The sequence below is a fragment of the Poecile atricapillus genome, chromosome Z, assembly GCF_030490865.1.
Source record: "Poecile atricapillus isolate bPoeAtr1 chromosome Z, bPoeAtr1.hap1, whole genome shotgun sequence".
Lineage (NCBI taxonomy): Eukaryota > Metazoa > Chordata > Aves > Passeriformes > Paridae > Poecile > Poecile atricapillus.
In genome coordinates this window covers 56,165,995-56,193,558 of record NC_081289.1, presented here as the reverse complement: position 1 = coordinate 56,193,558, position 27,564 = coordinate 56,165,995, and the positions used below count along the sequence as shown (strand labels likewise).

Here is a 27,564-nt window from a genome sequence, read left to right as displayed (position 1 = left end):
CCTAGAAATTCCTTTTGGAACCAACAACCAACCACAACCAAAGTAACCCAGACTTTCCAACATCAGCAGGGCTTCTTAACAGTAACTGGATGGCTCAGGACTTCCAGGAACATACAAATACCATGCATACAAACATCTTAAGGGCAGGTGTCAAAAGGATGGGGCCAGACTCTGTTCAGACAAAACAAGGAGCAGGGGCAACAAACTGAGACACAGGAAGATCCACCTGAATAGGAAGACAAACATATTTGCTCATATTTCCAGTCATAGCACTGGAACAGGCTGCCCAGAAAGGTTGTGAAGTCTCCTTCTCTGAAAACACTCAAACCCCAGCTGGACAAGATGCTGTGCAATCTGCTTTAGGTAAACCTGCTTTAGTGGAGAGGTTACACTAGGTAACCTCTTCAGGTCCCTTCCACCCCAAAACCAATCCTGTGGTTCTGTGAATGCTTGTTGCTGTCTGCCTTCTTCTGGTGTCTGCTGAGTTTCTGAACACCCTAATATCACTTTTGAGCATCCTTTCAGATGTGAAACCAACTCAGAGAGTCATATTATTTCTAGATTACTCATTTACTCTAATGCCTCCTCTGACAGGCTTCTAATCTTACCTTTAATGCTGGATGACATCAAGATATCACATTTATCAACCGCATTGCTTTATGTGCTTTATGTCCTTTACAAAATATTTAGGGAATGTGAATTGGCCCTGAATAACAGAATGCTGCTTCAACACTTAGCAAAATCTGATACTATGACATACCCCAACTAGTGTAAAATTCAATAATGAGATTTTAATGTAATTACTCTCCTTGCAACTAAAGTTACATTTTTACCTGTTTCAGCCTTAAGAGAATTGAAACTTATCTTAAAAAGTGCTTCCAAGTACCACTTTGACAATTCATAACTGTTATAATACATATAAAAGACTTATCCTCAGGGGTATGTCTGCAAGCTGTAAGAGCACATGTTTTTTGCATGTAATTTCTCTTCAGATTTTTAAACTTGATACATAATAAACAGTGTTGTGTAATGAGTTTCATTCCATGTGTTTATGCATCAAGATGTATGAATTAAAGCACGAACAAAGCGCTGTCTAGGAAATTGCACAGAACTATGGCTGGCAACAGACCTCAGGCCTATAATCAGTGCTTCAGAACAATGGTGCAGTCTTTAATTATATGATGAAGTATTTTTCCATCAGGCTTACTGCTGTAGAATTGGAGGACACACAGAAGAAGAGGCAGAAGGCCGGATGCTAGAAAGGATAGCCTTGTAACACAAACCAGAAAAAAAGCCACTGTAGTACTGTTGGCTGGAGCAAAACTAAGAAGTCAGACACTAATTCCTTCAGTCAGAGTACTTAGGTTTAGATTAGAGTAACTGGGTTTTGTTTGTTTGTGATGCAGAATAGCACCTCTCTGACCCCATGTCTATGTCTCTACCAAGCTACTATTTCAGGTTCCCAGCAGAAACACTGGGAATGCTGCAATATAGCAAATATATCAACAGAAAAAGTTTGAGCAAATTGACATTTCAGCAGCGGACTCTTTGGGGAAAAGGACTGGAAGAGGAAAAAACCCCACCTCGTAGGCACCTCAAATAAGAGCATAACATTAGAAACAGCAGTCTACGTTCTTTTCTCTTATTATCCATGTAGGGTAACATTATTTCTTTACCTTGATGTTTTGGTGTTGGAGGAATTATATCAGGGGGATCACAGATAATAACCCCTTCTTTCACCTGAGCAGAATGCACTGTTTCACCAAAGGTACAGCAAACCTTGTCACTCTCAGTCAAAGTTGGCAGTGGACTTACAGTCAGTTCAACCTGGAAACAAAATTTCAAAAGGGCAAAATATTTTTTTGAGATCCAGTAAGACTTGGAAAATTTCAATTTCAAAGGTGATATTTTAGCTAACATCACAAAACATGGCTCTCCTTTTCAATTTTTACTTCTTCCCATCTGATAATCTTTTCTCCTTAAACCTGTACCAATTTTTCAGGCTGGGTCTTTGTTGAACTAGACTGATACAAAAACCTCTTGTCCTGTCCATGTATAAGATCAAAACAAAATTGTCTGTACAGGCACACCCAAAACCTTTTACTCTTGTCCTCAGCATCCAGCTTAGCAACAGTAAGCAGAGTGGTTAACACTTAAACCCTCGACAAAATTAATATTACATTAATCTTGGGTGTTCTTAGTGAATAATGAAAACAGAGCTGGATAGGCTGGAGGTGGTGGAGTTTGAGAGGGATGAATAGAAAAGTGGCTTCCTCAAAACTCCATGCAAAATGCAAAAAATGCAATACTGAAAAAGGATTTCTGAGTGATGGTGAGATTTTAGCTTCCTCAGAGAAAGAAAGCACTTGAGAAACTAAAAGCAAAATAAGATGGGAAAACTTAACAAGTAAAGAGAAAACAATCCAGCTTAAATTTGGGCTGCTGTTCTTACTTGACTTTAATGTCTCAAGTGTGTTAATTATACAGTTTAACTTTTTCCATTTTGCATTGCCAGTAGAAAAGACAATTATCCCTTTCTCACAGAAACCAGTTATACTCCACTAGTACTTTTATTCAACATAGAAATGGCCCTAACACAATAGTGTTTACATCATTTAGAAATGGAAATTAAGTGACTTGAACTAAAGTTTTTTTATTTCTGATTGAGAGGAATTAAAAGCCATTTTATTGATTTTACTTGCTGAACACCCCTGGGAGGCACACAGTCTGCATTGGCATGCTCCATTTGGAGCTAGAGCAAGCTATGACACCCTGATCACACTCCAAAAACTCAGTTTTGCAATTTTGTTGCCACAGAGTCATTTTGCATGCTGAATTTACCTTCTCTGTGTATCCAGACAGACTTCGCTGTGTAGGCAAATCCACTGCTGATTTTAAAGCAACAGCTTATGGCTTCACTGCTTACTTAAGTTCATGCTCAAGTAAGCTGAAAGGGCAGCATAAAATCTCTCCTACCAATTACTTTTTATGGGTTATACAACACTGTGCAACACTTTCATAATATTCAGGTAAGTGTTAAGTGCTTTATCATCCATACTAGTGCATCACTTCGGTTTACAGAGGTCAAAAATGTGAACTCAACCTGCAAGAACAGCAGGCAAGAAAGAGCACTGTGAGAAATGACAGAGACTGAAAACAGTCCCCTATTCCTAGTCTCCACTGTGCATAAAAAAATACAGATATTCATCTTTCTGGTAGTCACATTAACGTGTTTAATGAATATTTATGGAAAGCATTTTCCTGTTATACCTTAGCAGGAGCTCTGCGACTCATATTTAGAGGGTCGGCACCAATGATGGTCACACATGTGCCACTTGGACTCCACAGCCAGTGGTTCTCCTTATCAGCTGCTCCACAGTCTGCCTTCTTTGTGCACCTGAAAAAAAAAAAAGAACAAAACCCAAACCAGTATTATAGCTGGACTCTGCTTTCTCTGAACTACGCAACAATTTCATGATTAGAGACTGAAATTACAACACAAGACAACTACAAATTTTCTCTAATATTGACTAGTGGGGTTGCTATTAGAGAATTTTTAACAGAATTAATGGTGTAATTACAACTAATGATCTGACATGTCAAAAGAAAGTGCCTATACTATTTTGGAGAGCACCTTGAATTAGACATACAGAACACATATCCATACAGAGCACAGGAACCATGGGGCAGTGGGGCCATCTGAAATCAAGCTGATTTCAAGTTTCATTGCCTCATTGCAATATATAACAACATCCTGAATGAGAGGGCACAGACTGGTTTTCTTTCTGCAGGTAAAATGGCAGACACCTCTGTGTTGCCACTGGTAAGACACAACACTCAAGAGCACAAGATGCAACAGAGAAGTATTGCTGGGGGCATACAAGCTTGTGGAGAACTTCTGTGCAACCGCAGCACCAGAAATGTTATTTTGTAGGGAATGTCTTCATTAACTCCTGCCACTATTTAAGACCTCTCCCTGACAAGGCAGTGTTACAATTATGGGAACACAATGGCAGTTGTGCAGCCTCACCAAAAACACTGGAAGATTTTCCCAGCTCAAGTACAGGAAGAAATAACGTAGTACAGAAGCTGCATGTAGCTACAAAAACTTGTTGAGGTGGGGACAGTCTTAGATGTTTTCTTTCCATTCTGTGCAAAGGTTAAGAGAAAATGCTGTAGGATCTCTGTCTGCTCTAGCAAAAAGTTGACTATTAACCCATCAGGGGCTTTAATACAATGCAGTGGTTGCACAGCTCTGTCAAACCTCCTTTAAACAAATCGTTTACGTACGGAGTCAACATTCACATAACAAATCCCTAAACACACTGCTAAGGGCTGTGTGTGATCATGAGACAGAGCTGAAACTCAGAAATGAAGCACTTTTTTTCTCCCCTTTGGAAATAAATACTAGCAAATGTGAAAATTCATGTTTGCCTGTTCTCAGAAACCATTAATATTTTGAGATATTGAGGTCAATGGTCATATCAGAAACCTGAAGGGAAATCTAAGGAAAATTGCCTTTTTTATGATATATGCCAAAGCCTTCAACTCCCGGCAGCCCAGGAGGAGTTTGAGGTTACATTCCAAATTCTCAGGTTTCATCCACAGCAACTGAAGCCCCAGGCTGAAAGAGTTACAGTATATTACATAAACCTGCACACACCACATAAGTTTCTCTGCAGTGCTCCATATTATGCTACATCAGGCTGATAGGTAACCTAATGCAATAGTTCACATTTTCAGGCAGGAAACTAGAAGCCTGAAATTCATCTGCATATTATAATTAAACAACCCCTTTGTTCCAACAGCAAGAAGTTAGAATCACGAATTCCCAACCACTCATGCCAAGGGGTTAATTAATTTAGTAGTCAAAAAGAGAGCTGCAGGACTGCTCTTCCCTCTCGGCACTCCAATCAATGCAGAGCGCGAAGAAGAGACATTCCAGGGCTGTTCAGTGCTGTCCTAGTTTACATGTACTTGAATATTCATTCAGTGAACCTCTGCAGACAGTCAGCAAAATGTCACTTTCTGCTCTCCTACAGGTAGGTGAGGGTTCCCTGTAGCTACACATCTTGACAGATGATGTTTATGTAAAACCAGCATTTGAGCTATACACTCTGTTTTAGACATGGAACAGTTTTTCTTTTATGTTCTTTTTTACACTTTCCTGATGTACTTAAAATATATGCTATAGTTTCTGAATTTGAAATAGGGAGCATTTTTTTTTATTATTTTCTGGGAGAACATGTGGCTGTACAGTTAAAAGAGTGATAAAACATACAGTTATAGAAGGTGTATAATCATTCTCCAGCAGAAAAGTATATATTTTCCCAAAGTAATCAAATCTGAAGAAGTCCACGGGGACTTCTTTGTGTGCACAGAATATTGATATCAATGTCTGCGTGATAAAATTAAATGCCTGTCAGGAGTGTAAGGCTGAGTACGAAGAGCTGGGATCACCATGCCAGAGCACAGGTCACAACCTGCGCAGTTCCACTGCCTGCACGCGAGCACAGCCAGCAGCACTCACCTGCCCTCCCTCACACACCAGCCGCAGTACGGATCCCTTGCCTGGGCACACTTCTCACAGTCTGAGTATTTGTGGCAGTCCTGCACAGGTAATCGGTACACCTGGAAAAACAAAAGCAAGGCAAACCTAACAACTGAAGATGGCATAAGGAGTTAGAAACATTTGTGGACTTTGCAGTACAGTGTCATTACCTGGGGCAGCTGTATTATTATATCCAGAGCTCAGCCCAATTTTAACAAAATATATATAAAACCAGTCTGTTCTTTTCCCCCTTAATAAAGTCTAAATTCATACACTTTTTTCTGCTTCTTTTCCCACTTTGATATCATCTAGTCTGTCTCCAAAGTAATGTAGGACATTGTTATAATCAAGAATTAAGAGCAAGTCTTACAAAAACTGAGCTTTTCAGTTCCTCCAGTTATATTGCTTGTGGAAATCTGCACCTCAGGACAGAAACTGCATCAGCGATGCTCTCAATTCAGCAAGCAGCTACTGCATCATGGATACTTTCAAAAGGCTAACCTGGTACTGGCTAGATCATTTTTTAAACAGAATATTCTCACCTCCCTATGACTGCCAAGGAGGTGAAATTGTTTGGAAATGCGCTTCCAGCTAGAAGGCATTTCAGAAAGTCTGCAAGCACATGAGAGCCAGGGTGCATCGGGTTACTGCACTTCTCCATGCATAACCTTCCACCATGGAATACATTCACTAAATAAAATGGAAATAACTATGACAGGAAGCAGCAGGGAAAAGAACATCATCAGTTCTCATGTCTCATTCCCCCAGTAAATATACAGCTTCTGGTTTTGATTTCCTTTGGTGTGGAGAATAAACAACTTTTTCTCTGGTGCACAGAAAGAAGAGCATTCCTTTTAGCCATGCTACTGCAATGATGCAAGAGGAAAACAGGCCATACATCTTCCAGTTTACAACTACATTTTACTTTTAAAGAGCACAAGAAGTGTAGAAACAGAAACTCTGAGATGTAGGCTTTTAGTCTTATTTTAATATAATGCCAGTCTCATCTCACTAGCAATTATGAAGCTACTTTGACTCTCTGAGTCTGGCCTTTTCTTCCTATTCTGAGAGTTAAATAAGATGGCTCAGTTAAGGAAAATGTCAATATTGTGCAATTTTCTTGCATTTATTAATACAGGGCTTTACCTTTTCAGCATTCTCTTCTTTTTAGCTAACTGGAGCTGAGTTACTGGTACTCTTTCACTAAGTGGCACCCACAAGTAATTTAATATCCAGTGAATAATTTTATTTTTAATGACAAAATATTTGTTTCACAATTCACAATTCTGGCAAGCATGAACAAGCCCTAGGGATCACCATCTCTGCAAGTTGACCTTAATGACAAAAAAAGCCTCGAAACCAAAACCAAACCCAAAGAACTAGCTCCTTTAACAGCCAATTTCAAAAGGTAAATAAATTAATTTTAGAGCTTTTTGTGTTGGCACTCTGAATCACAAAGTGTTAAAAACTAAAACAAGTAAATAAACTTGATCATAGTAAGTGACTGCCACAGACTTCTACTTTTCTCCAAGTACATTAGGTACCTTAAGGAACCTGGGATCCTACCAGTGATGTATGCTTGTAATGAACCAGCATGAGCAGCACAGGGGTGTTAAGCTCCTTTACAAGTCCCACAGGAAGGTGCAAGGGGTTTCTCCTGCTCTCTGTTCAAGCTTTTGGAGCAGAGGGGACTGACTGCTAAAAGCATTTGCTCAAAATCCCTACTGCTACTGGCACCACGGCAGAAGCTGGGAGCAAAGAGGGGAGAAAGGGGAAAGAGGAAAGGAAGAGCTTGATTCTCACTATGGATCTTAACCTCTGTATTGTTTTTGCTTGTGTTTGTCTTGATCTAATTTCTTTTTAAAAAAGCTATAACCTACCACATCAGCACTTCCACTTTGTTCAAGTGCTTATAGAGCCCAAGCAATTAATTTCTAAATGCTGGGGCAGTCTGCATCTGCCAGGTAGCTCAGCAGCATGCATGCCTGTCAGCACAACCAGTTGTCTTTTTATTTACCTTTAACCATTAAAATTCACAAGTCAGTATTCTGATATCTCTATTCCCACAACTCACAGGCATGCCGAACCCAGAAGTACATGTTTCATCATTTATTCTTCCCCCCTCGCTTATGTCGCTTTGTTTCTCCCAGCCTCGAAGGCCTCCATTCTCCTCCTGTCTATCTGCTTCTAAAAGTGGGTGGGACTGCTCACTGTAATTAACTCCTGGAGATGACAGTAATGCAATGCCGTTACAGAGCTCCCAACTTCAGCTATTCATATTTAAGCTAAACAGGTTTTGTAAAAGAAAACTATTATTCACATTATTCAGAAACTGCAGTGTCTACAAGAGCTACTTGGAAATTATTTAAGTAAAATCCTTTCTTCTGCAGAAATTTGCTGCATTCTAAATGTTTTGTGGTGACTGAATGATTTTTTTTGCAGGTTTTCTCTGAAAAAAGTTGTCTGCTGTCTTTCTAAATTCTACCATTTCAAGCTGACCATCACCAGAAAGCTTGTCTTCCCTCAAGGTTGCTGCTATCTCTTACATTGCTCAGCAGCACACACAGTAGCCTTGTGCAGACCTCGTTCAGGGCTTTTACATAATGTGCCAGCTTGTCAAATGGGGGGCCAGGCCACCCAGAGTTTTATGGACAATGTTGAAGCTTGGAGTTGTGTTCCAAATCTGAACAGAAGCCAAATGAGCATTATCAACAGCTAAAAAAAAAAACAAAATAAAAAAACCCAACCCAAACCAAACCAACCAAAAAAAAAAGGAAAAAAATAAAAGAAAAAGAAACCTCTCTGTCACACTGCCATATTATTAAATGCTTTATCAGTTGTTTTTCTGGCATTTTTTCCAATGTTGTTTCTAGCCTTAAAACCAGCTAGGCTATAACATTCCTGCAGCAGGAATTTATATTAATCCTTTTATAAAACAGTCAGAATATATTCTTCTTGTACTGTCTTCCCAAATACTCTCCTTTCACAGCCCCCTTATTCTCCCTGGGTTTGTGGTGTGGAGCATTTCCCATGCTGCATTCCATGTCACTGGCAGGGCTGCAGATGGTCACAGCCTGTCACCCACCTTGTCCTGGAGAGCTGCTGAAGAAAGTGTTTGAAGCTGGCAGCTCCAGCCTCCACAAAGAAGTGTCAGGACTACCCCTGGGGCTGGAGGAGAAATCTGCTATCCCTCTCATTTTCTACTTGCTTTTTTCCCTCCCTTTTTTTACATACCCCCATTGTGCCTCCATTTTACAGCTAAAAGAAGGGGCCTAGAAGAGAGAGCCCGTGCCTTTCCTAGTAAAGTTGGACTTTTCCTCCTGTACTCAGTTCCAGCAGAAGCTTGAATGAAAGTGTTTCCTAAATACATAATTCTCTCCATTGCTTCTTAGTTTTTGACACTAAGACACACAAAAAGTACAGATTGTGGCTTTACAGATGTGTGAGTGTGAGCATGTCAGCCACCAGCATTCTGAGTCCTGAAGTGCCCTTGAAGAGATCTGATGGCAGCTACAGCACCCACTGGTACCCCACACATCCCACACCAAGCGCTAGGGCTGCAGACCCTGAGGTGTGCTGGTGCCAAACATCTCCTCTTCATCCCTCTCACAGACCCTGTATGACAGCTCCAGAGGGGAACTCCCCATTCCCTGTCGCTAAGCATCCCAGATATTACAATTCTCCAAGCCACAGGTCCATCAGCTTAGACTTCAGAAAGGTCTTCATACATACAGAGCAGGGGGGGTCCCACCAAATAGGGCAATTTCCAAGAGCAACTGGAAAATGTATAAATCTCATGTTAAGCTGCAGAGAAAGTGAAAGATGGCCAGGTCCTTAGTGCACGTTACCTTGTCTGTGGTCATCACATACAGATTTTCTTGGGTTTGATCAAGGACCAGGTCCTTCTTTACGGGTTTGTTTAGTTCGATAGTAAGAGAGCTGTACTCAGTTGCAGTGGATGACAGGAATACCTATTTTGTGGAAGAAATAAAAAGGTGTTAAATATCATTATATCTGGCTACTGCTGTAAAAGACAAAATTGTTTCTAAAAATATATTAAGAGCAAAAGGAGGACTAAGATGAATCTTCAAGAAAAACATTGAGGTGCTGGAGAGTATTCAGACAAGGGCAACAGAACTGGTGAAGGGTCTGGAGTGCATGTCTGATGAGGAGCAGCTGAGGGTGTTCAGTCTGGAGAAATGGAGGCTCCGAGGAGACTTTAGTACGCTCTACAATTACCAAAAAGGAGACTACAGTGAGGTGTCTATTGATCTCTTCTCACAATTAGCAAGCAAGAGGGAGAGAGGAAAAGGCCTCAATTTGTGCCAGGGGAGGTTCAGATTAGATATTGGAAAATATTTCTTCAAGGAAGGTTTGTCGAGTGTTGTAACAGGCTGCCCAGGCAGCTGGTTAAGTCACCATCCCTGAAGATATTTAAAAGACATGTAAATGTGTCACTTAGAGACATAGACTCATAGAATCACTAAGGTTGGAAAATACCTCCAAGATCACAGAGTCCAATTATCAAACTAGCATCACCATGTTCACCACTAAATCACGTCTCTATGCACCACATCCACATGACTTACCATGTGGTTTGGTGGGACTTGGCAGTGCTAGGTTTAAGGTTGGACATGGCCATCTCTTTCAAGCAAAAGAAGGTGTTTGGTGTTGCAGTCTTCATATTTTAACACCACAAACATGTCAAGCCTTGAGGACCACACAACTAGAATTTATCAGAACTTCAGCTTGGGCTTTGTATGGCCACCTCTATTCACTGAACAGCCAGAATGACTACAAAATGAAAAGTTGCTCTTAAACCAGTATGAACTTGAATAGAGATAAGGTTAAAGCTGTTGTTAGATTACCTAAGGCTGTTTATATAAAGCTCTCGGTAGGTAAGTAATCCTTCAGGAAAGGTGCCATTCAGGCAATGCTAATTCAACCTGTGCATCAGATAGCTGAGGTACATCAGAAATAATGTGTCTTTTCTTTAAGATGAAAAATACCAAGCTCCAAGAGTATTTGCTCCTAGTATGAGATCTTATAAATCCCATTTTGACTTTCAGATCATAGACTTTTAAATACCTTGCAGTCTCTTAATCCAGTTGGTTACCTTAAGAATTTTACCATCCGACGTTCCCAGAAAGGCCACGGTGTGCCCGTTCTCCACAGCCACAGTGACAGCCGTGAGATTCATCCCTTCTTTTTGCAGCACCGGCTTCTCTACAACACCATTCCTACTGCCCAAAAGGTACGGCAAGTGCTCGGAGCCACAGGGGAAATTTTTGCTTGCATTCTGATAAGGAATAGCAATACAGAATGATGTTAAACATTCAGATCACTAATTCCTAGCTAAGAATGAAGTGCAGTCCTATTACTAGACAACATAATACCCCTCAGACCCTGAAGAGTAGGAAGAGAGAAATGGATTTTCTGGGCATTTGCCCCCAGCCAACAGGCAGTAATCAGACAGCAGCCTGCTAATTGAGAACTGCTTCCACACTTTCACTTTCCAGGAGACACAGGGAGGGAATTTTTTTTTGGTTTCTGTTTCATTATAGCAGCAGGTTCATTATAGCAACAGTTTAAAAATTAACCAGTTGGTTTAATTAAAATGGACATGTCATAGAGACTGGTTTAACCAACTTTGTCTTGAAGACTACTTTTTAAACTGCTGTTTTGTTTCTTACTTTCCTGCATTCCATCAAAAAGCAACTCCCTGGCAGCTGTCTCATGGACTTTAACACATTCTCTCTTCACTGCACTTTAATCCTCAGCTGCAGCAAGAGCCACCAGTAGGAAGTTCATTCACACCTTGCCTTTCCTACTATATTTAGTAACAAAACCATTTTTCTGATCTGACCTTCCTTTGTCAGGAGCCATGGCCACTCGTCACGTTCAGGATTTCTGTGTTTGATGCTCACCCCATATGCAGGGTACTGCAGCAAGTAACACTGGTGGTTCAAAGCCAAATGTATAATTTTGACTCATCAGTACTATTGACTTACTGTGTGGGAGAAGGCTTCAGTCTCACAAGATGAAGCATTATGAGTCAATACCAAAAAAAGGTTTTTCCATGCTCTATCTCTTCAGCTGTTCACTCCTCTCCCTGGACTATAGCACACCACTTCCCAAGTTGTGCTCAAACAGCTGTTTATGCAAGTGTGTACCTTGCTTAGGCTTCAAAATTAAGACATCCTCCTAAAAGCTGGCTAGGTTATTTTTAAGATGATTCAATTTCTCAGCCCAGTTTAGTGTTGGCTGCAGTAATGAATGAGTGGCATGCACAAGTGGGGCTTGGGAATAGAGTGCTGTGGGCAAAACAATCATAAAGCCAACAGAGATGTTGAAAATTGCCTCTTAGAGACACTCATAGATTGAAGAACAGTAACTGAACCTTGTAACAGTACCCTTCAAAAACCTTATAGTCAAGGTAATGACAGGCCATAAAAAGATGGCTATCATGCTATACAAGTAATTTGAGCTACATCAAAATATGAACACCACTTGAATAAAAGAAATCTGGGTATTTCAGTTGTCTAACAATACAAATACAAGTGAGAAAAAATGCTGAATTACAAATACCATCTAAAAGATTCTTACTACCACGTAAGAGCATTGTAAATACATTGACTGAAACTACATAGTTTACAGTGATCACCCAGAAGCTGGTCGTGGGAGTAAAAAATCCCTGCATTTGACTCAGTGACTCCCATACCAGAAGGATCCCTTTAAAAGAAATGCACTTAGGAAAGCAACACTTATCTTTGAGAGAACATCAAATCCTTTCTAACCAACTCAAAATTTTGTCATTTCTTACTTGTGCACAACCCCCCCAGCCACATTACATTTCTACAGTGAATCCATCTATTGAGTTTTCAGTCATCTTAATATAGTTTAGCTCAAAGCCTCCCTAAAACATGTAGTTGTATATTTTCCACAAACTCTAACACAGATTCTAAAACTAATATTTATATTATTTATATTACCAGTCCATGTAATGCACATGGGTTTTCTGCTGAAAAAAGTTTGTAAAATGAGCTGGTATTCTTTTTAGTGTAGCAATCATTCCGGTTTTTTTCCATCTTTTCATTGATCTGACGCAAGGAAAACACACACATTGCAGATTTTAGAGAGCTGTCATCTTTGTTTACTTTGCTGAAGAGTGCAAGAAGAATTTTGTCATCTGAGGGAGTATCTGCAGGTTGTCCCTGCTGAGCCATGCTCTCAGCCAGTTCTTTTCCAGGGGTAGTGATGTAAGCAGAGTGACAGTGGTCATAGGCACCATCATCATCTTTGCAACCCAAGTCCATTTCAAAGTAGGAATAATAATGGGCATCATCTTTGCACAGACGTGCAATCAGTGTGCGGTTGTTGACAGGTTGTTTCTCTTGTTGATTAAAAATAAAATAAACATAATTTTTATCCTCAAAAACTGCCACAAATTGTTGTGTGCTTGATGAGTGATAAGCTGACTTAACAGCTGCTGAGTCTGTATACATTTCAAAAATGTCTTTCCCATCCCTGGCGTAGAGCTGCCGAGTGCTGATTATGATTCCATTGTCATTTGGTCCATTCCCTTTCCCAACAAACAGCACTTGGTCGTTATTCAGGGAAGTGATCAGTCCCACAGTTGATACATTCTCATCGTTGCTTGCCACGAAGGACTTTTCTCCGCTACTGTCTACGTAATACTTCTCATCACTAATGTTTTGTAGATCTCTGATGGCACAGATTCCCTTAAAAAGGCTTCCACATACCACAGTTGTATTATCCGCCTTGTTCAGCAACAGCAATTTGTTGTAATTGTCAGTCAGTACGGCCTCTTTACATTGATTTTCATCAATGGGAGGTGTGCATTTTTTGTTGTCCTTTCTTGGACCTGTTTCTACAGATCTTATTACTTCCAGGTTTTCTGTAAGCTGATACAGCGCATTTACCACTCCCAAATAGATTATCCCAGTGTCATTATCCACTGTTAGATGATTTAGCTCTGTAGCACTCTGAAAAAATTTCAGTTCCTCATTTCTGGATAAGGTGACACAAAAACCGCTCAAAATGGTCAGTGTCCAGATCCATAAAGCCATTTCTATGTAGTACCTGGAAAGGGAAAGAAAATAATAACATGAAACATATAGAAAAATATAATATACACAAAACCTAGAAATGTGGACGCTTTTCATGACTTAAATACACTTATCCTTGTGCAGGTGTAGACAGCATGAAGATTACGAAAAGCCTCAAATCCTGTTAATTACCTATCAATTTAATCTGTTGGGGAAGGATTTAACAAAGTCATGTCTAAATGATGACCATATAACCAATTAGATAATCAATCATGTGATAAAGCAGAATGAGAGCAGCCAATTTGAAACAACATGGAGGGACAAAATGTAGTGTTTGTTCAGACAGCATCATACTGTGTCAATCATTTTCTGCTGAAATTTTAAAAATAATTTCGAAAATCACAGTTTCGGCTCCTCCTTAAGAGGTGGGGGGGAATTTACATAAAAGTCTTTGAAACAGTTGGTATTGTGGGCTTTCCCCAGAAAGGGAAAAACCTTCCACTGGGTACAAGCAAGGCTGGGTCTGGCTGCTGATGCTTTTTGAGAAGGCATTACACTAATCCTTCATTGATATGAAGCCAGAAGATGGTAGACCCCTTAATATGCAACATTGCCTTCGACAGCTGGTATGCATTAAGGTCCAACACTTCCATTCACTAGAGCACTGCTACTTAATAGTTTCAAATCTGTCTTAAGAACATCACTTAAAATTTTTTGTGATTATGATTCTGTTACTTTTTCTTTTTTTTAAAATCTTTTTCAGAATTGTTAGCTCCCAAGCAGACCGCCTGGCTGTTTGGAATTAGAGAAAGACTTTCTGCAACTTGTTAACAGGGGTCTAAATTTAATCTGAAGACTTAAATGAGGAGTCTCTGCTGACTCCCTAAGGCCTGAACATTTTGTGAATGTTTTCTCAAAGTGTTTAGTTCTGTGAACAGAAAACAAAAGGTGGCATGCTTGGACACATTGATGTTAGGGGGAAAATATGAATACTGCTTGTAGGAAGATCAAATATAATCCACCATATTTTCATTTTCAAAGTAATCCATGGGATTCCTTAATGTGATGAGGAAAGAACCTGTAAATTTACAGGGAATCTCAAGTTAAATCTGAAAATATCTGGAGTCTAAATAGAAAGGAAACACATAAAAGACAAGAGAAACATTTAACAAAGCAATCTAACAGGCAACAATCTCATAAGAGGAGAAAAAGATCATGACATACCAAAAGCAGAAACTGAAAAAATAAAACTTAAAAAAATAAGAATAAAGGAACCATGCTCCTTTGTCACCTATTACTTCTGTTTTGGCAAGAGCAATAGACACTGGTGCGATGTGAAAGAGAATGGCTGAATCATCATTTATACTGGGTAACTAAGACTAAATGTTAACAAGCTGGATGTAAAAGTTTGAACAGGGAAGGAAGGACTTTTGTTGTGAGCATAAGCCATCTGTGAGCTTCCCAAACCACCTCAGCACTGCCAGCAATGCATAAAGACAATGCCTGTCCTCCAGTATTTGAGCACGTTTTGTTCCTCTATGGAGAAAATGCATGTGCAATGGTGAGAACTGTCCTAAAATCAGAGTGAACTGAACTTCTAAATCCCAAAAAACCTACTAAATGTAACTCAGGATAAATAAAACGCTAACTTCAATCTTGTTTTGCTGAAGCTCCTATCATGTACCAATCTGAGAAACTAGCTACAAAATGATACCAAAGACAAGAGAGTACATCACCACCAGCACAAGCTGCACTTTCTAATGATAGATTGAGTTCCTATGGCAGTGACCAAGAAAAGGCTAAGAATTATAACCTATTCTCCAGACACACAGACTTTAGAACATGCTTTGCAATGTAATGAAGTGATGGGTCTCTTTACAACAACAGTTGACCTGCTCTAAGGAATCCAGAATTCATCTGAATTCTTCTCTTCTTTTCTTATTGCTCCCAAGGACTTAACTTTTCCAGCTTTGATCCCACCTTACTTCTCCATTGCTAAGTGATGTGATAATGCTTGTCATCTAGTTTCAAATATTATCCCTTACAGTTATCTGCAATGAAATAAAAAAACAGCTTGACACTCTACTACAGTGTTGTTTCATACCAGTTTTATCATTCTATTATCTCTTGCACAAGGATCAAACACAGAATTGAGATTAATTTGTTTTCTCAAAAGGTAGTTCTTTTTAGATTATTATAATCTCTGCTCTCAGTCGAAGAAACCCCCATAAAGAGCTCTACTTACAGAATATGTAATCCAAATGAATGGAAAATAATTAATTGTACCTTAATTTTTGTAGTCAGTTCACCTCCACATTCCTGTATTTCAGTGGATTGAACAACCCCATTTTGTCCATTGGTGGCACCCAGGACACAAAGGCTGCATTTGCAATACTCCTGCCTTTGTCCCAGAAGAACGAAGAGCCTTGCTGGTCCATGCCAGAGACAAAATTTAAGAAAAAGTACATTTTGCATGTCTAAACCAGTCTCTTAGATGAGTAATTAATTCTCTGTATAAATATGGGTAATTCTTCCTTGCTACCATTTTCTGCCTTGTTTACTTATAAAATTTTTGACTTAAATTATTCAGAACTACATGCTCTCTCCATTAATAATACCTTATCTTTGTCTGTTTACTTGTTTGTTTTTGTTATTTACTGCTATAATTCCTGTCTCTTGCCAACCCCATCAGATCAGCTCAGATCTCTATGCAAGGTAACAGTTCATCATTCTCTGTACTTATTAGTTTCATTTTCCATCCTCTCTCCAAAGCAAATAGTAAACAAAAATTAAATATGCTATGAAGAGATTCAGAATTAAACTCTCATTCACTTATCAGATAGCAGGCTTAAGAAAATTTAAAAAATCAAATAAAATGAAATTATATGAACTACAACCACAGGCCACTTTCACCTGATTTTAACTTAATTGGGAAGAAGCAGCTGGAAGAATCTTTCTATGACCAGCTGATGTGATACGAATGACAGTGCTGCTATTAACACAGATGCTGTACTGAATTAGATGCTCTGGGAATGTACCAAGAAGCAGTCTCCTGCTGTGAAAAATATCTGTTTTAAATGAACAAGTTGCAGAAACACAAGAGAAAAGGCGTAAGAAGCATAGGCTGGAGCATGGAATCCATGATGTTCTACACAGGAAATGTATTTCCAATGGCTTAATCACATACTGTAGTTACACACAGGTCTGGGTGGCTTACTCTAAGTCATACCCTGCCCCTGAGAGCTGCCATACACCCTCCACACTCAGTTTCCACTTAGTTTTTAGCCCTTAGCACAGTCAGGATAAAAGACCAACAGAGCTTTTGCCCACATATTTTAATTTTCCTCTCTCAAAGTCTTGTCTCCATCTGGCCTCTTGTCCTCCCTACTGCTTCCTACAAGAAATATGAAACTCTAGAAGTTATGTGCAGGAAACACAGGGCACCCAGGAGAACACTTCATACAGGGGAACTGCCACAAAGTGACACCATATTGGAATCACAGAACTGCCAGAGCTCTGCTCCACAGAGATCAATTTTAAAGTTAGTACCCATAACTTTGTATCTTTCCACTCATGCAAGACCAATAACCTTAAATAACACCCAATTCTTCAAAAGGCATGCAGAAAAAAGGCGCATCTGTAATCCACAAGCACAAAGTGAGCTTCAAATTGACTTCACATTATTATAAACAACCCTAAGAATCAGCAGTAGCTCCATGCTGACATGGACTTGGCAGGTGTTCTCCTCCTTCAGTGTAAAAGTATCTTCAGTGTCTGAACAGAGGAATCTTCAACATTTCAGCCATTACCCATCACTTTAGCCTTTGATGTATCTTTAGGTTTTTGCTGATTAATTTCTTACATTTGCTTCAGCTGAAGTGAAAGAATACCAAATTTTGCCTGAAATTGGAATAACTGAGAATTAAAACAAGTGTTATTCCCAAAAAACAATGGACAAGAAAATCTTCAGTAAAGTAATCATCTCACCATTTTAGCTTCTGTGGTGTTTTTGCAGAGTATTCCTTCATTAAACACACATATATATTTAATTAAAACCTGCTACATCCTCTCATCCAGACAAATTTTTTTACTTGAAATTCTGTTTGAGAGACAAGCACTTCTGCCAAGCAAGGCATGTACTGATACGCTTTAAAAGCAAGAGATACAGAAAACTGTGGTTCTCCCAGCAAACTTTCCCCTATTCAGAGGAACGCCAAAAGATGTAAAAGACATTTAAGCTGGAAAAAAATTTGGTAAAAAAGACTCAAAAATTCCAATCTAAAAAAGGTTAAATCCAAAGAATGTGCTCCAAAGGCATAGTTATTTGGGGAAAGATGAATGAAAATTCTCCTCTCTCATTTTGAATAACTTTTTAACTTTTATTAAGTGTGCCACAGGTTGAAAAGAACTCAGCTTTCAGTTTTGGGCTCAAAGAAAGTCAAAACAGAAACTGGAGAATGTATGAGAAGCAGGGGATGGACATATTTTCAGTCTGGATTTCAAAGCTTCTACTTCTGCACGAACTCTAGGTAAAGTAAACTCTTCCTCAGTTACAACTTTTACTACTATTTCCTAAAACAAATGAGTGATGGAGCTCACTGGTTCAGAGAATGAATCACCTGAAACAACACTGCAGGATTCAAATCCATTTCCCTAGAGCATGACACCATAATAGAAAGATTTTGGACAGAGAGGAACAATTTTGCTGGTGTACTATGCCACACATGCAGAACCAGTGAGAACAGTGATCACTGTGATGGTGTCCATCCCTGTAGCTGTGACAGTTTGCTGATAGCAGATGGGACCTGTGGGTCAGAAAACTGTGGGAGGTCATGCTGTGGAGACTGAGAAACAATATCCACTTCATTAGATGTTGTGATAGCCCATACTGCTCAAAAGGAGTAATTTTCCTTCTCTTTCACATATGGAAACACAATTTGCTAAGAGGTACAGACCATCTTCATATGGAACACAAAATCCCACCAGGTCAAACTGCCTGTAAACTGGTAACATATGGACAAATAATTTAATTCTGTTTCTATTCCTGGTGTGGAAGACAAAAGTTTTGCTTGTTTTCACAAGACAAATTTTCAAATTTTTTTCTTTTTTTTTTTTTTAGAAATTTTTAATAATATAAGATTTATTTTTTTTTTAATATATGTAATAGTCATATTGACACATATCTTCTGTTACAAGGACTAACTGAAAATTATGGATTTGACATGCAAATAATGAAAGTTACACCCTCAGACCCTGTCCATTCTGTTGGTGTTTTCCTGCAGTCCCTGGGAAAACAAATGGAAGACACATGGAAACACATATTCAGGTTACCAAAAACCAGGGTTTCTTATACAAAGAATAAGCTATGGTGCCCACCGAATCACTCTGTCACTCCACTCCATGGCTAAACAGGATGAGAGAAATATGATGAAAGGATCAGGGGTTGAAATAAGGACAGGGAGATATCACTCATCAATTACCATCACAGGTAAAACAGCTGCAACTTAGGGAAATTATTTTAATTTGTTGCCAATTAAAATCAGAGTCGGATAATGAGAACTGATACCAGTTTGAAAAACCTTTCCCCCACACCCTCCCTTTTTCCTGGGCTGAACTTTAGTTCCAAGTTCTCTACTTTCTCACTGCAAGCAGTGCAGAGAGGTGGGGAATGGGAGCTGCAGTCAGTTCATCTCATGTCTCTGCCGCTCCCTCCTTGTCACACTCTTCCCCTGCTCCAGCATGTGCTCTGCCCCACATCAGACAGTCCTTCATGGTCTTCTCCAAAGTGATTCCTTGCCATGGCTGAGGTTCTTCATGAATTTTTCCAGAGTGGATCCCTTCGACAAGGTGCAGCTCTTCAGGAACAGACTGCTCTGGCGCAGGTCCCCCACAGGGTTACAAGTCCTGCTAGCAAACCTGCTCCAATGTGGCTCCTCTCTCTCCACAGGCCACAGGTCCTGCCAGGAGCCTGCTCCACCATAGGCTTCCCACAGGGTCACTTTCTCCTTTGGTGTGGGGGCTGCATAGATCTCTGTTCCCCTGTGATCCTCCATGGGCTGCAGGGTCACAGCTGCCTCACCATGGCCTGCACCATGGGCTGCAGGGGAATCCCAGTTCCTGGAGCACCTCCTCCCTCCCCATCTTCCTTTGCTGACCTCGGTGTCTGAAGAGTTGCTTGTCTCACATTTTTTTACTCCTCTCTCCTGGCTTCTGTTGCACAGTAGTTTTTTCCCCTTTTTAAATCTGTTATCCCAGGGTGTTACCATCATTGCTGAGGGGCTTGGCCCTGACCAGTCTGGGTCTGTCTTGAAGCTGGCAGGCATTGGCTCTGTTGGACATGGGGCAAGCTTCTGGCAGCTTCTCACAGAAAACACCCTGGTAGTCCCCATTACCAAACCTCTGCCATGCAAACCTAATATACCTATACCATAGTTTCATTTGTCAAGAATGAGCTGTACTTTGGCCTGAGGAGGAGTAAATCTATATCTTGTGCCTACATCATCAGCAGAGGCCAGCAGTGTCCGGGAGAGGAGAGTATGCACTGCTTGCTTCCCCTGGGAAAGGGGCACGAGCAAGAGGATGTTTCCATCACTCTGGAGACTCTCATCTTTCAGAAGATCTGAGATATCAGCAGCAAAAAGGGGTCAGATAACTCACTGCCTGAGATAACCCATTAACCCAAGCAGACACTGTGGCATCCCACAGCCGGATTAGCTGGAAGCTCAAGGTTAAAGGGATGCATTTGAAAGGATGAGGAAACGTTGTATGAGCAAGATGATCCAAAAGGAATTTTAAGGAGGTTTTTTGACTTTTGCTTACATCCCTATCAACCTTCACACAAGTTAAAAAGATGAGTTTTGGGAACCTATACCACCAGTCATTTACCAAAGATCACCAAATCTTTCTCACGTTTCACAGCCTTCAGAGGGGTAGGGAGGGAATTAAACAGGGTATCTCATCCAGCTCTAGTATCCCTGGCAACTAAAACAGTATTGCTGCATACCACCACGCCAAAGAGAGATGTTTTCTCCCACCTTGTAAAAGGTTTCTCCAGGCATTGCAATTGAATTAACAGCTGAGGAACACAACTGCCTTTTACAGTAAGTTCTATATCCATCAGCATCCCAGCATACCTATGACAAGGACTCTCATGAACCTGATGAAAAATTGGCAGGCTTGTGTCAAAAGTTTAAGAGAGGCAAACAGCTAGAAAATTCAGAGTTCATATTAATAATTATGTTATTAACTTCAAGCTAAATTAATAACACTATTAGTAGTCTGAATCAAAACCTTTCATCCATGCACACCTGAACTTTAAAGTATTTAATATTCTGATCCAGATCCAAACACAGAGCAAGAGGGAGCCATGTGAGCCTTAATTTTTCAACTAGGAGTCACTCAAAAGAGCATTAACAGGTAATGAGACTCAGAAAATGCATACTTAAAAACTTTTGCTATTGCACTCCAGAACTTCCAATAATGTCCTGTTTCTGCAACATCAGCAGGTAAACAAAAAAGAAGAGTAGCTCTTTGCAGATTTATATGCACTCTTCGAAGCAGAGACTTTAATGAATTCCCTGGTTCACTTCAGTCAGACCTGGCAGTGTTTTGATTTTGAAAATCTTTTACACCATGGATTCTACCATAGGCCAAGTACAGGTTTTTTGGCTGGTCTTAGGACTCCAAATAAAATTTATTTTAAGTGAAAATACTTTCCAGATTTTATGGTGCCAAGCAGCTTAAAATAAAAGTCAATAAAAACAGCTGCTGTGGAGAGACCTCTTTTGACAGCATTCACTACCAGCAATTACAGATTATAAACCACTCTGAGACAAGGTTAGCTTATGCCAGAAAGGTCTCTTCAAATATTATTTTTTATTATGAAGACAAGCGTTCATATTATCATCCTAAATCAGAGGGTTTCACATTCACACTCCAGCCCCACTAATGCAGGCAGGAGCACACACAGAGAAGGGAAACATTGAAGAAGCAGACCTGCATTCACACCTTCCTGGACCACACCTCCCATTCAGCTTGGGCCTCTACATTCATCCCTCCATCTTTTCTCCATTCTCTCAGTAGCAATGAAGCACTCATTTTAATGAGGCCTCACTTTATCAAGTATTACAAAGATGTAGTTGATCTGCAAGAAAAGCAGCTGAGTGACCTGTTTAATAGCAAACAGCTGACTTGTCAGGAATCTGAACCCAAAGAATCCTCTTTGACCTGCTTTGTGATTCTGTTGAAGCCATGAGATCTCTTAATGAACAAAAATTAAGATTTTATTTTTATCTTCAATTTCACTGAGCACTCACCCCAGTGATGCCCTGTGGACTAACACCCAGCTGAATCAGTCTGCAGTCAGCACAGGGTCACAGGCCACTCCAGACCCTCCCAGAGTTGCTTATACTTTTACACTACCTGATCCTGCAAATGGCCAAATCTAATTTGGCTGTAAGTGTAAGCACCTGCTGCAGCTGCCTGAGCTTCAAGGGGGGGATGACTTCCTGCAGCAACCGCTATACAAGGCAGCCACAGAAGCCCAGCAGAGAGCAGGGATGTCTCACACACATTCACCAGCTCCATGTAAGCCCTAGTTTATTTTACCCCTTCTGCAACCCAGGGGAAAAAAAATATTCTTTTCTTTTTAGCTGGTGAACCTGCAGAAAATGAGAGTCTGGAGCATGGGAAGGAGAGCCCAGGGAGTTAGGATAGTGCTGATTTCCTGGCTTTCCTTGCACTAATAAGGGTATTACAGCACAAAGAGAAAAATGCATTTATACTGATAGTAAAAGGAGACTCTGTGTCACCAGCTCCATGCTACAACAACGAATTGCTTGTTTTCAGCGCTATAAGGTCATCTTCAAGGACTGGTTTTGGACTTCCCCTGGAAGAAGCCAGAAGGGAGGCGGATTTTCTTCCAGCGTGGGGGAATCTGAGCATGACCATACGGAAACAAACACTAAGTATTCTGGCCCCTTCCTTGCCAGAACCAGTTCCTCCTTGTAATTAACCTTGCAATTAACCATTTATCACGTGCACAAAGAAATATTGAAGTCAAAAGGACACTTCCAGCTTGTGTGAATTCAAATTGGGAGTTCACAGGCAGGCAATCGGTCTTGCCGTCCTCCTCGAAGCTGAAGCACCGAACCATGCTCCGATGTGCAGCCTTTTGCAGCTGCACCAGCCCCCTGTGTCAGCAGCTTGAACCTGCATGTACCCCGTGCTGACTTGAGCACAGCCAGAGGACAGCTGCAAAGAGCCAAGGATTTCCTCACTAAGATATGACGGTACACAACAGCACACAGACATTTAAAGCTATGCTGAATTTTGGTACAAGGCAGAGCCAACATTTTTGTCTTCCTGTTATATTACAGTGTTATAGGGCTTAATAGAAGGATCATGTATAAACTTCAATGATAATGCCATATGAAATTTATCCTATAAATCAGTGGGGTAAATAAATTTTAACCCATAAATGCAAATATGGTGAGTAATTAATGAAGCCCCATGCAAAAAAATCCTTTCCTTCCAATTCTACCTCTCACTTGGTAGTGTGTCTGCTGTGTGATTCCCTGTCTCATCACCATCCTGTCTTCTTATACTCCTGTTTCTCTTTATTTTGTTTTTGTATTCGGGTTTAGCAGATTCCTGCATTCTTAATTTTCACGTATTTATCTGTCTGTGCCAGTGGTGTATCCAGGTCTACTGAGACATGGGACAAAAGCCCTATGAAAATGGGAAGCTATTGACCACTCACAATAGAGTACTACAATATACATTGTACTCAGGCAGCTGATAATGCAAGCCACAAAGAGAGGGGTGGATGGGGAAAACTCTTGAAATGGAAAGTTTATTGATTGTCAGGAGCTAAGAAATACACAGATGAGAAATAGAGAATTTTCCTGGCTCCTGCTGCTAGAGATAAATCACAGGTGTTATCTGGTTTGTCTTTCCTGAAAAATTTTAAACTTTCATTTGGACCATTTGTATCCTTACATTGGTGTTGCTCATTTTGATCACTGAGATTAAAGCAAGGTTTTTTTCTCTCTGTCCTTCAACTTAATGTTCATGACAGCTTTTAAAAAGCCCTTTTATTTTTCTTGCCTTACACATCTTTTCTCATCTTCTTACAGCTCCTCCTCCCCCCACCTTCTTACTTTCTTTTTTTCTTAGGCACAGCCTCCAAGTTTTCCTCTCTTACAGTTGTTGCTACAACAGCCTGAATACACTCATGTAAAGTCTCAGATGACAAAGTAGGAGGTAAAAGAAAAAAAAAGGAGGAAAAATAAAGGAATAAGAATCTCAGGTGATTCTCAAATCTCAATGGGGTTATCAGACTTACTACCTTATTGACTTCCTATCTCTTTTCAAACCTCACCTGGAAACACCTCTTTTGTTTCTTGACTGCTTTTTCTTCTCTTTTTCCCCCCTACTGCTTTCTCAGAAACAAGAAAAACACTGTGAGACATGCTCAACTTGGTGGCACCAGCTGATACTCTCCATACTCAATGTTCACTCCCACTTGGGGAGTGGGAGGGAACGAATGTGCAAAGAGATGATGCTGGACGAACTGGAGTCCTGCCTCAGGGAGAGCCATGAAAAGGCAGTGGTACCTGATGCAGATGGAGCCACCCAGCAGAAACAACAAACTGGGAGGGCTGCTTCTGCTCATAAACAGATAATTCCTGCAGCTGAGAATGGAGCTGGGAGAAGATGGGGAGACACACGACAACAGGGCAGAAACAGCTTGCAGAAGCAGAGGCATAGCAAGAAAGGGCACATGGTAAATATTTGGTAAGGCTTTTAAGGGGAGATGAGTTGAATAGAATTCACGAGAAAGGCGCCTGCAGAAAATTGAACACCATACACCATATACCTGGTTAAGGACAAATATAGAGCAGGCTGTATGTTCCAAGTCACATTTGATTGCACTTATTTATCTATTGTGGCTTTTGGCTGGTACAATCAAAAAAAAAAAAAAAAGGTAATTGCAGCATTTTCACTTGTGTTTAGCTTTTCCTGGTGTGTTGTTTTTTTAATAAACACACAAGGCTCATCTAAATGAATGGAGTGTCCCTGGCTCTAACAGCACAGTGCTGACTTGTGCTGATCCAATCTGCCTGTGCAGACACTGTGTGCACTTCTATGTTTTTATCCATTGTATTTCACTCCAAACCTACATAGCTAGTTAACCAGTAATTTGCATGAACATGACAGCAGAACCTACCTGTGCCTATCTACTTAAGGGCCTGTCAGCAAAAGAATTGTAAAATCCCCTTCTTATGGATGCGTAACATGTTATGCACATAAACATGTGTATAAAGTGTGTTTTCCTTGTTTCAGAAGTGTCCAACACAGGAACAGTTATTTCAAAACAGAAGCATGATACTGTGCATTATTAAAATGTATTGCTGCCTATTTCACACCAGTCTCTGCATAACCCCTCCAAAACAGAGGTCCTTCCTTTAAAATTATAAGTCATCAGTCATGCTGAACTCAACATTACAATCTCCACAGAACAGCTCTAACACAGACAAACGCAAATAAAATCAGTCAATTGTCACAGGCGGGCTCAGAACCCATTCCAATTGAACTTGCCAGCTGGGCCAGGACGTGTCATGGCCTGCGTTGAGGGCTCTAGCAGGTGATGCATAAACTTACTGAGAATCACAGAACGGTTTGAGATGGAAGAGACTTTCAAAGATCATCTAGTTCAACTTCCCTGCTCTGTGCAGGGACACCTGCAATAGACCAGGCTGCTCAAAACCCCTTCCACCCTGGCCTTCCATGGGTGGGACGCTCACAATTTCTTTGGGTAACCTATTGCTATTTATCACCAGTCCCATCATGAAGAATTTAATTCTTATGTTGAATCTAAATCTATCCTCATTCAGTTTAAATCCATTGCCCCTTATCCTGTCACTAGATGTCCTGATAAAAAGCCACTCCATCTTTCTTATGAGTCCTCATTAAACAGTGAGCAGGCCTCCCCACTCCTATAGAGTACCATTTTTACTTGGAATGTTCCTGCCCAGGAAGTGCACATTCATGTATGATCCTTTGTGCCCCAAAAATATACATCTAAGTCTCACAATGTGTCTGTATAATTACTGGTCCCAGATTCACAATTTTCTCTTGTTTGCTCAAAGGCTTTCGAGAAAAACAAGTTGCGCACGAGTTGCGCTTCTAAAAGATCAGAGGATGCAATTTGAGATGCATGGAAGTAACAGACAAGCAGACCAGCCCTTCCATTCCTGCTATCAACAGCCCATTGGTTGGAGGATTTGTTTATCTGCTTGCTGACTGCATGATCAAACCATTCTCGAATAGTATTTTAACCTAAAACAACTGCAAGATTCAGAAATGTATCTTTAAAAAGAAAAAGGAAAGGAAAAAGCCTTCTTGTTTGTGCTGTGCATAGAGCATCTGGTTTCAGTTTCCTAACACAGAGCTGACTCTTCCTAAGAACTGGTAACTCTAAATCCTTCGCCTTTAACTGAGGAACTGGGCTGACCATGCTCAAACAAAAGAGCAGCAATTTCCAAACTTCTGGCAACACAGTGCATCATCTTTAACCTATTGTTTAAATAGGTGCTGCTAAAGCATCCCTGTGAAAAAAACACATGACAAAAGATGTGAACCCACGAGTAAAGCCATGCAAACTCTCACTACTTTCTTAGCAGAGGAGCTGCAGGACAAGTTGGGCGCAGCATTTGCTTCACACAAAGTCCTGCTTATGATGATCCCAGTTCCATTGTGTTTTGAAGTTTGAATAAATGCAGATGTCTTGTGAAACAGCCAATGCTAACAAGTGGAAAAGAGGTCTCCACCAAAACTGCTGCTGCAGAGCACAGTGGAATTCTCGTTGTAACAAGAGGAGTTTCTTCTGTGTGTTTGTACTAGGATGGAGAGGTCACTGCCGCTCAGCAGCTAGTGGGAACATTTTTCTTCTCACCGCTAAGCCCATTTGGATACATGAGTTAGCAGAGCCAATGAGGGCCAGCTACACTTTACAAGGGGAATAGAGAACAGTGTAAATCCTCCTCCTTGCATGCCCAGTTTCATCCCACAAGACTAATTATTCAGGCAGCCTCCAAAGACTTTGGTTGGGCAGCTTTCATCATGCATCTTCTGAGCTCTTAGGCTAAATGTTTCTTTTACAGCACCCAGTGATGTGGTTAAAAGGTCTAAGCCAAGTATATTTTACAGTGTTTGCTTTGTACATTAGATACTTTGGTATATATATACATATATATATATTTCAAATACAGTAGCTGTTCCATGTATTTAGAAATTTTGTACAGTAGATAAAATCTAAATTCAAACACAGTTACACTTTCTATTGGAGAATATATATCTAGGAAAGTCTTCAAACACAGTCACATATATAAACACTTTCAACTGTTTAAAAGCAAATAAGCTGAAAATTTGTAGGGGTATATTAAGACAAAGTTTGTTGTGCTGATGTGAGAGGATAATAGAAAATATGCCTGAAAACAGAACCTGCATTTCTGCCCAAACAAAAGAAGGGCAGTCAGAATTCCAGTATTTAATGTATATGTTCTAAAACAATTATTTGGATAGTCTTATTTCCAAGGAACCAGAATGCATAGCTCAGTTGTTCCAGGAGCACTTCCAAATTTATGTATTGTGTGTCAAGAAAGAACAAACTATTATTGCAATAGCAGAAAACTACAAGTTTTGGTTCAGGCTGCATATTTTACAAGAGAAGTCCATCTGTAGGCTTCTTAAAAAGGAACAATTTTATGGGCTAGTTTACCCTGTAAAATATTCTCCCTAATCCTTGTAAAAATATACTTCATGCTAATCCTTCTGCCTGAAAGCATTTTTGCAGACAACTTAGAACATTTCTATCACATTTTATTAGCTTTAAGCTGATCTAATTTACCTGGTTTTCATCAGGTTTATTAGGATCTGTCT

At 40.2% G+C, this 27,564-nt stretch overlaps 1 protein-coding gene across 3 annotated transcripts in view; it reads right to left on the bottom strand.

Moving 5' to 3' along the window:
* Positions 1 to 27,564, bottom strand: part of LOC131572816 (plexin-B2-like) — a 255,163-nt gene that overhangs the window by 72,324 nt on the left and 155,275 nt on the right. For all 3 annotated transcript variants that reach the window (XM_058826193.1, XM_058826194.1, XM_058826195.1), the window contains 6 exons: positions 12,544 to 13,654; positions 10,668 to 10,850; positions 9,400 to 9,522; positions 5,531 to 5,631; positions 3,271 to 3,397; positions 1,677 to 1,827 (listed from right to left, as the gene is read on the bottom strand). In XM_058826193.1, coding sequence (XP_058682176.1) covers positions 1,677 to 1,827; positions 3,271 to 3,397; positions 5,531 to 5,631; positions 9,400 to 9,522; positions 10,668 to 10,850; positions 12,544 to 13,654 — 1,796 coding nt within the window. The remainder of the gene's footprint in view (positions 1 to 1,676; positions 1,828 to 3,270; positions 3,398 to 5,530; positions 5,632 to 9,399; positions 9,523 to 10,667; positions 10,851 to 12,543; positions 13,655 to 27,564) is intronic.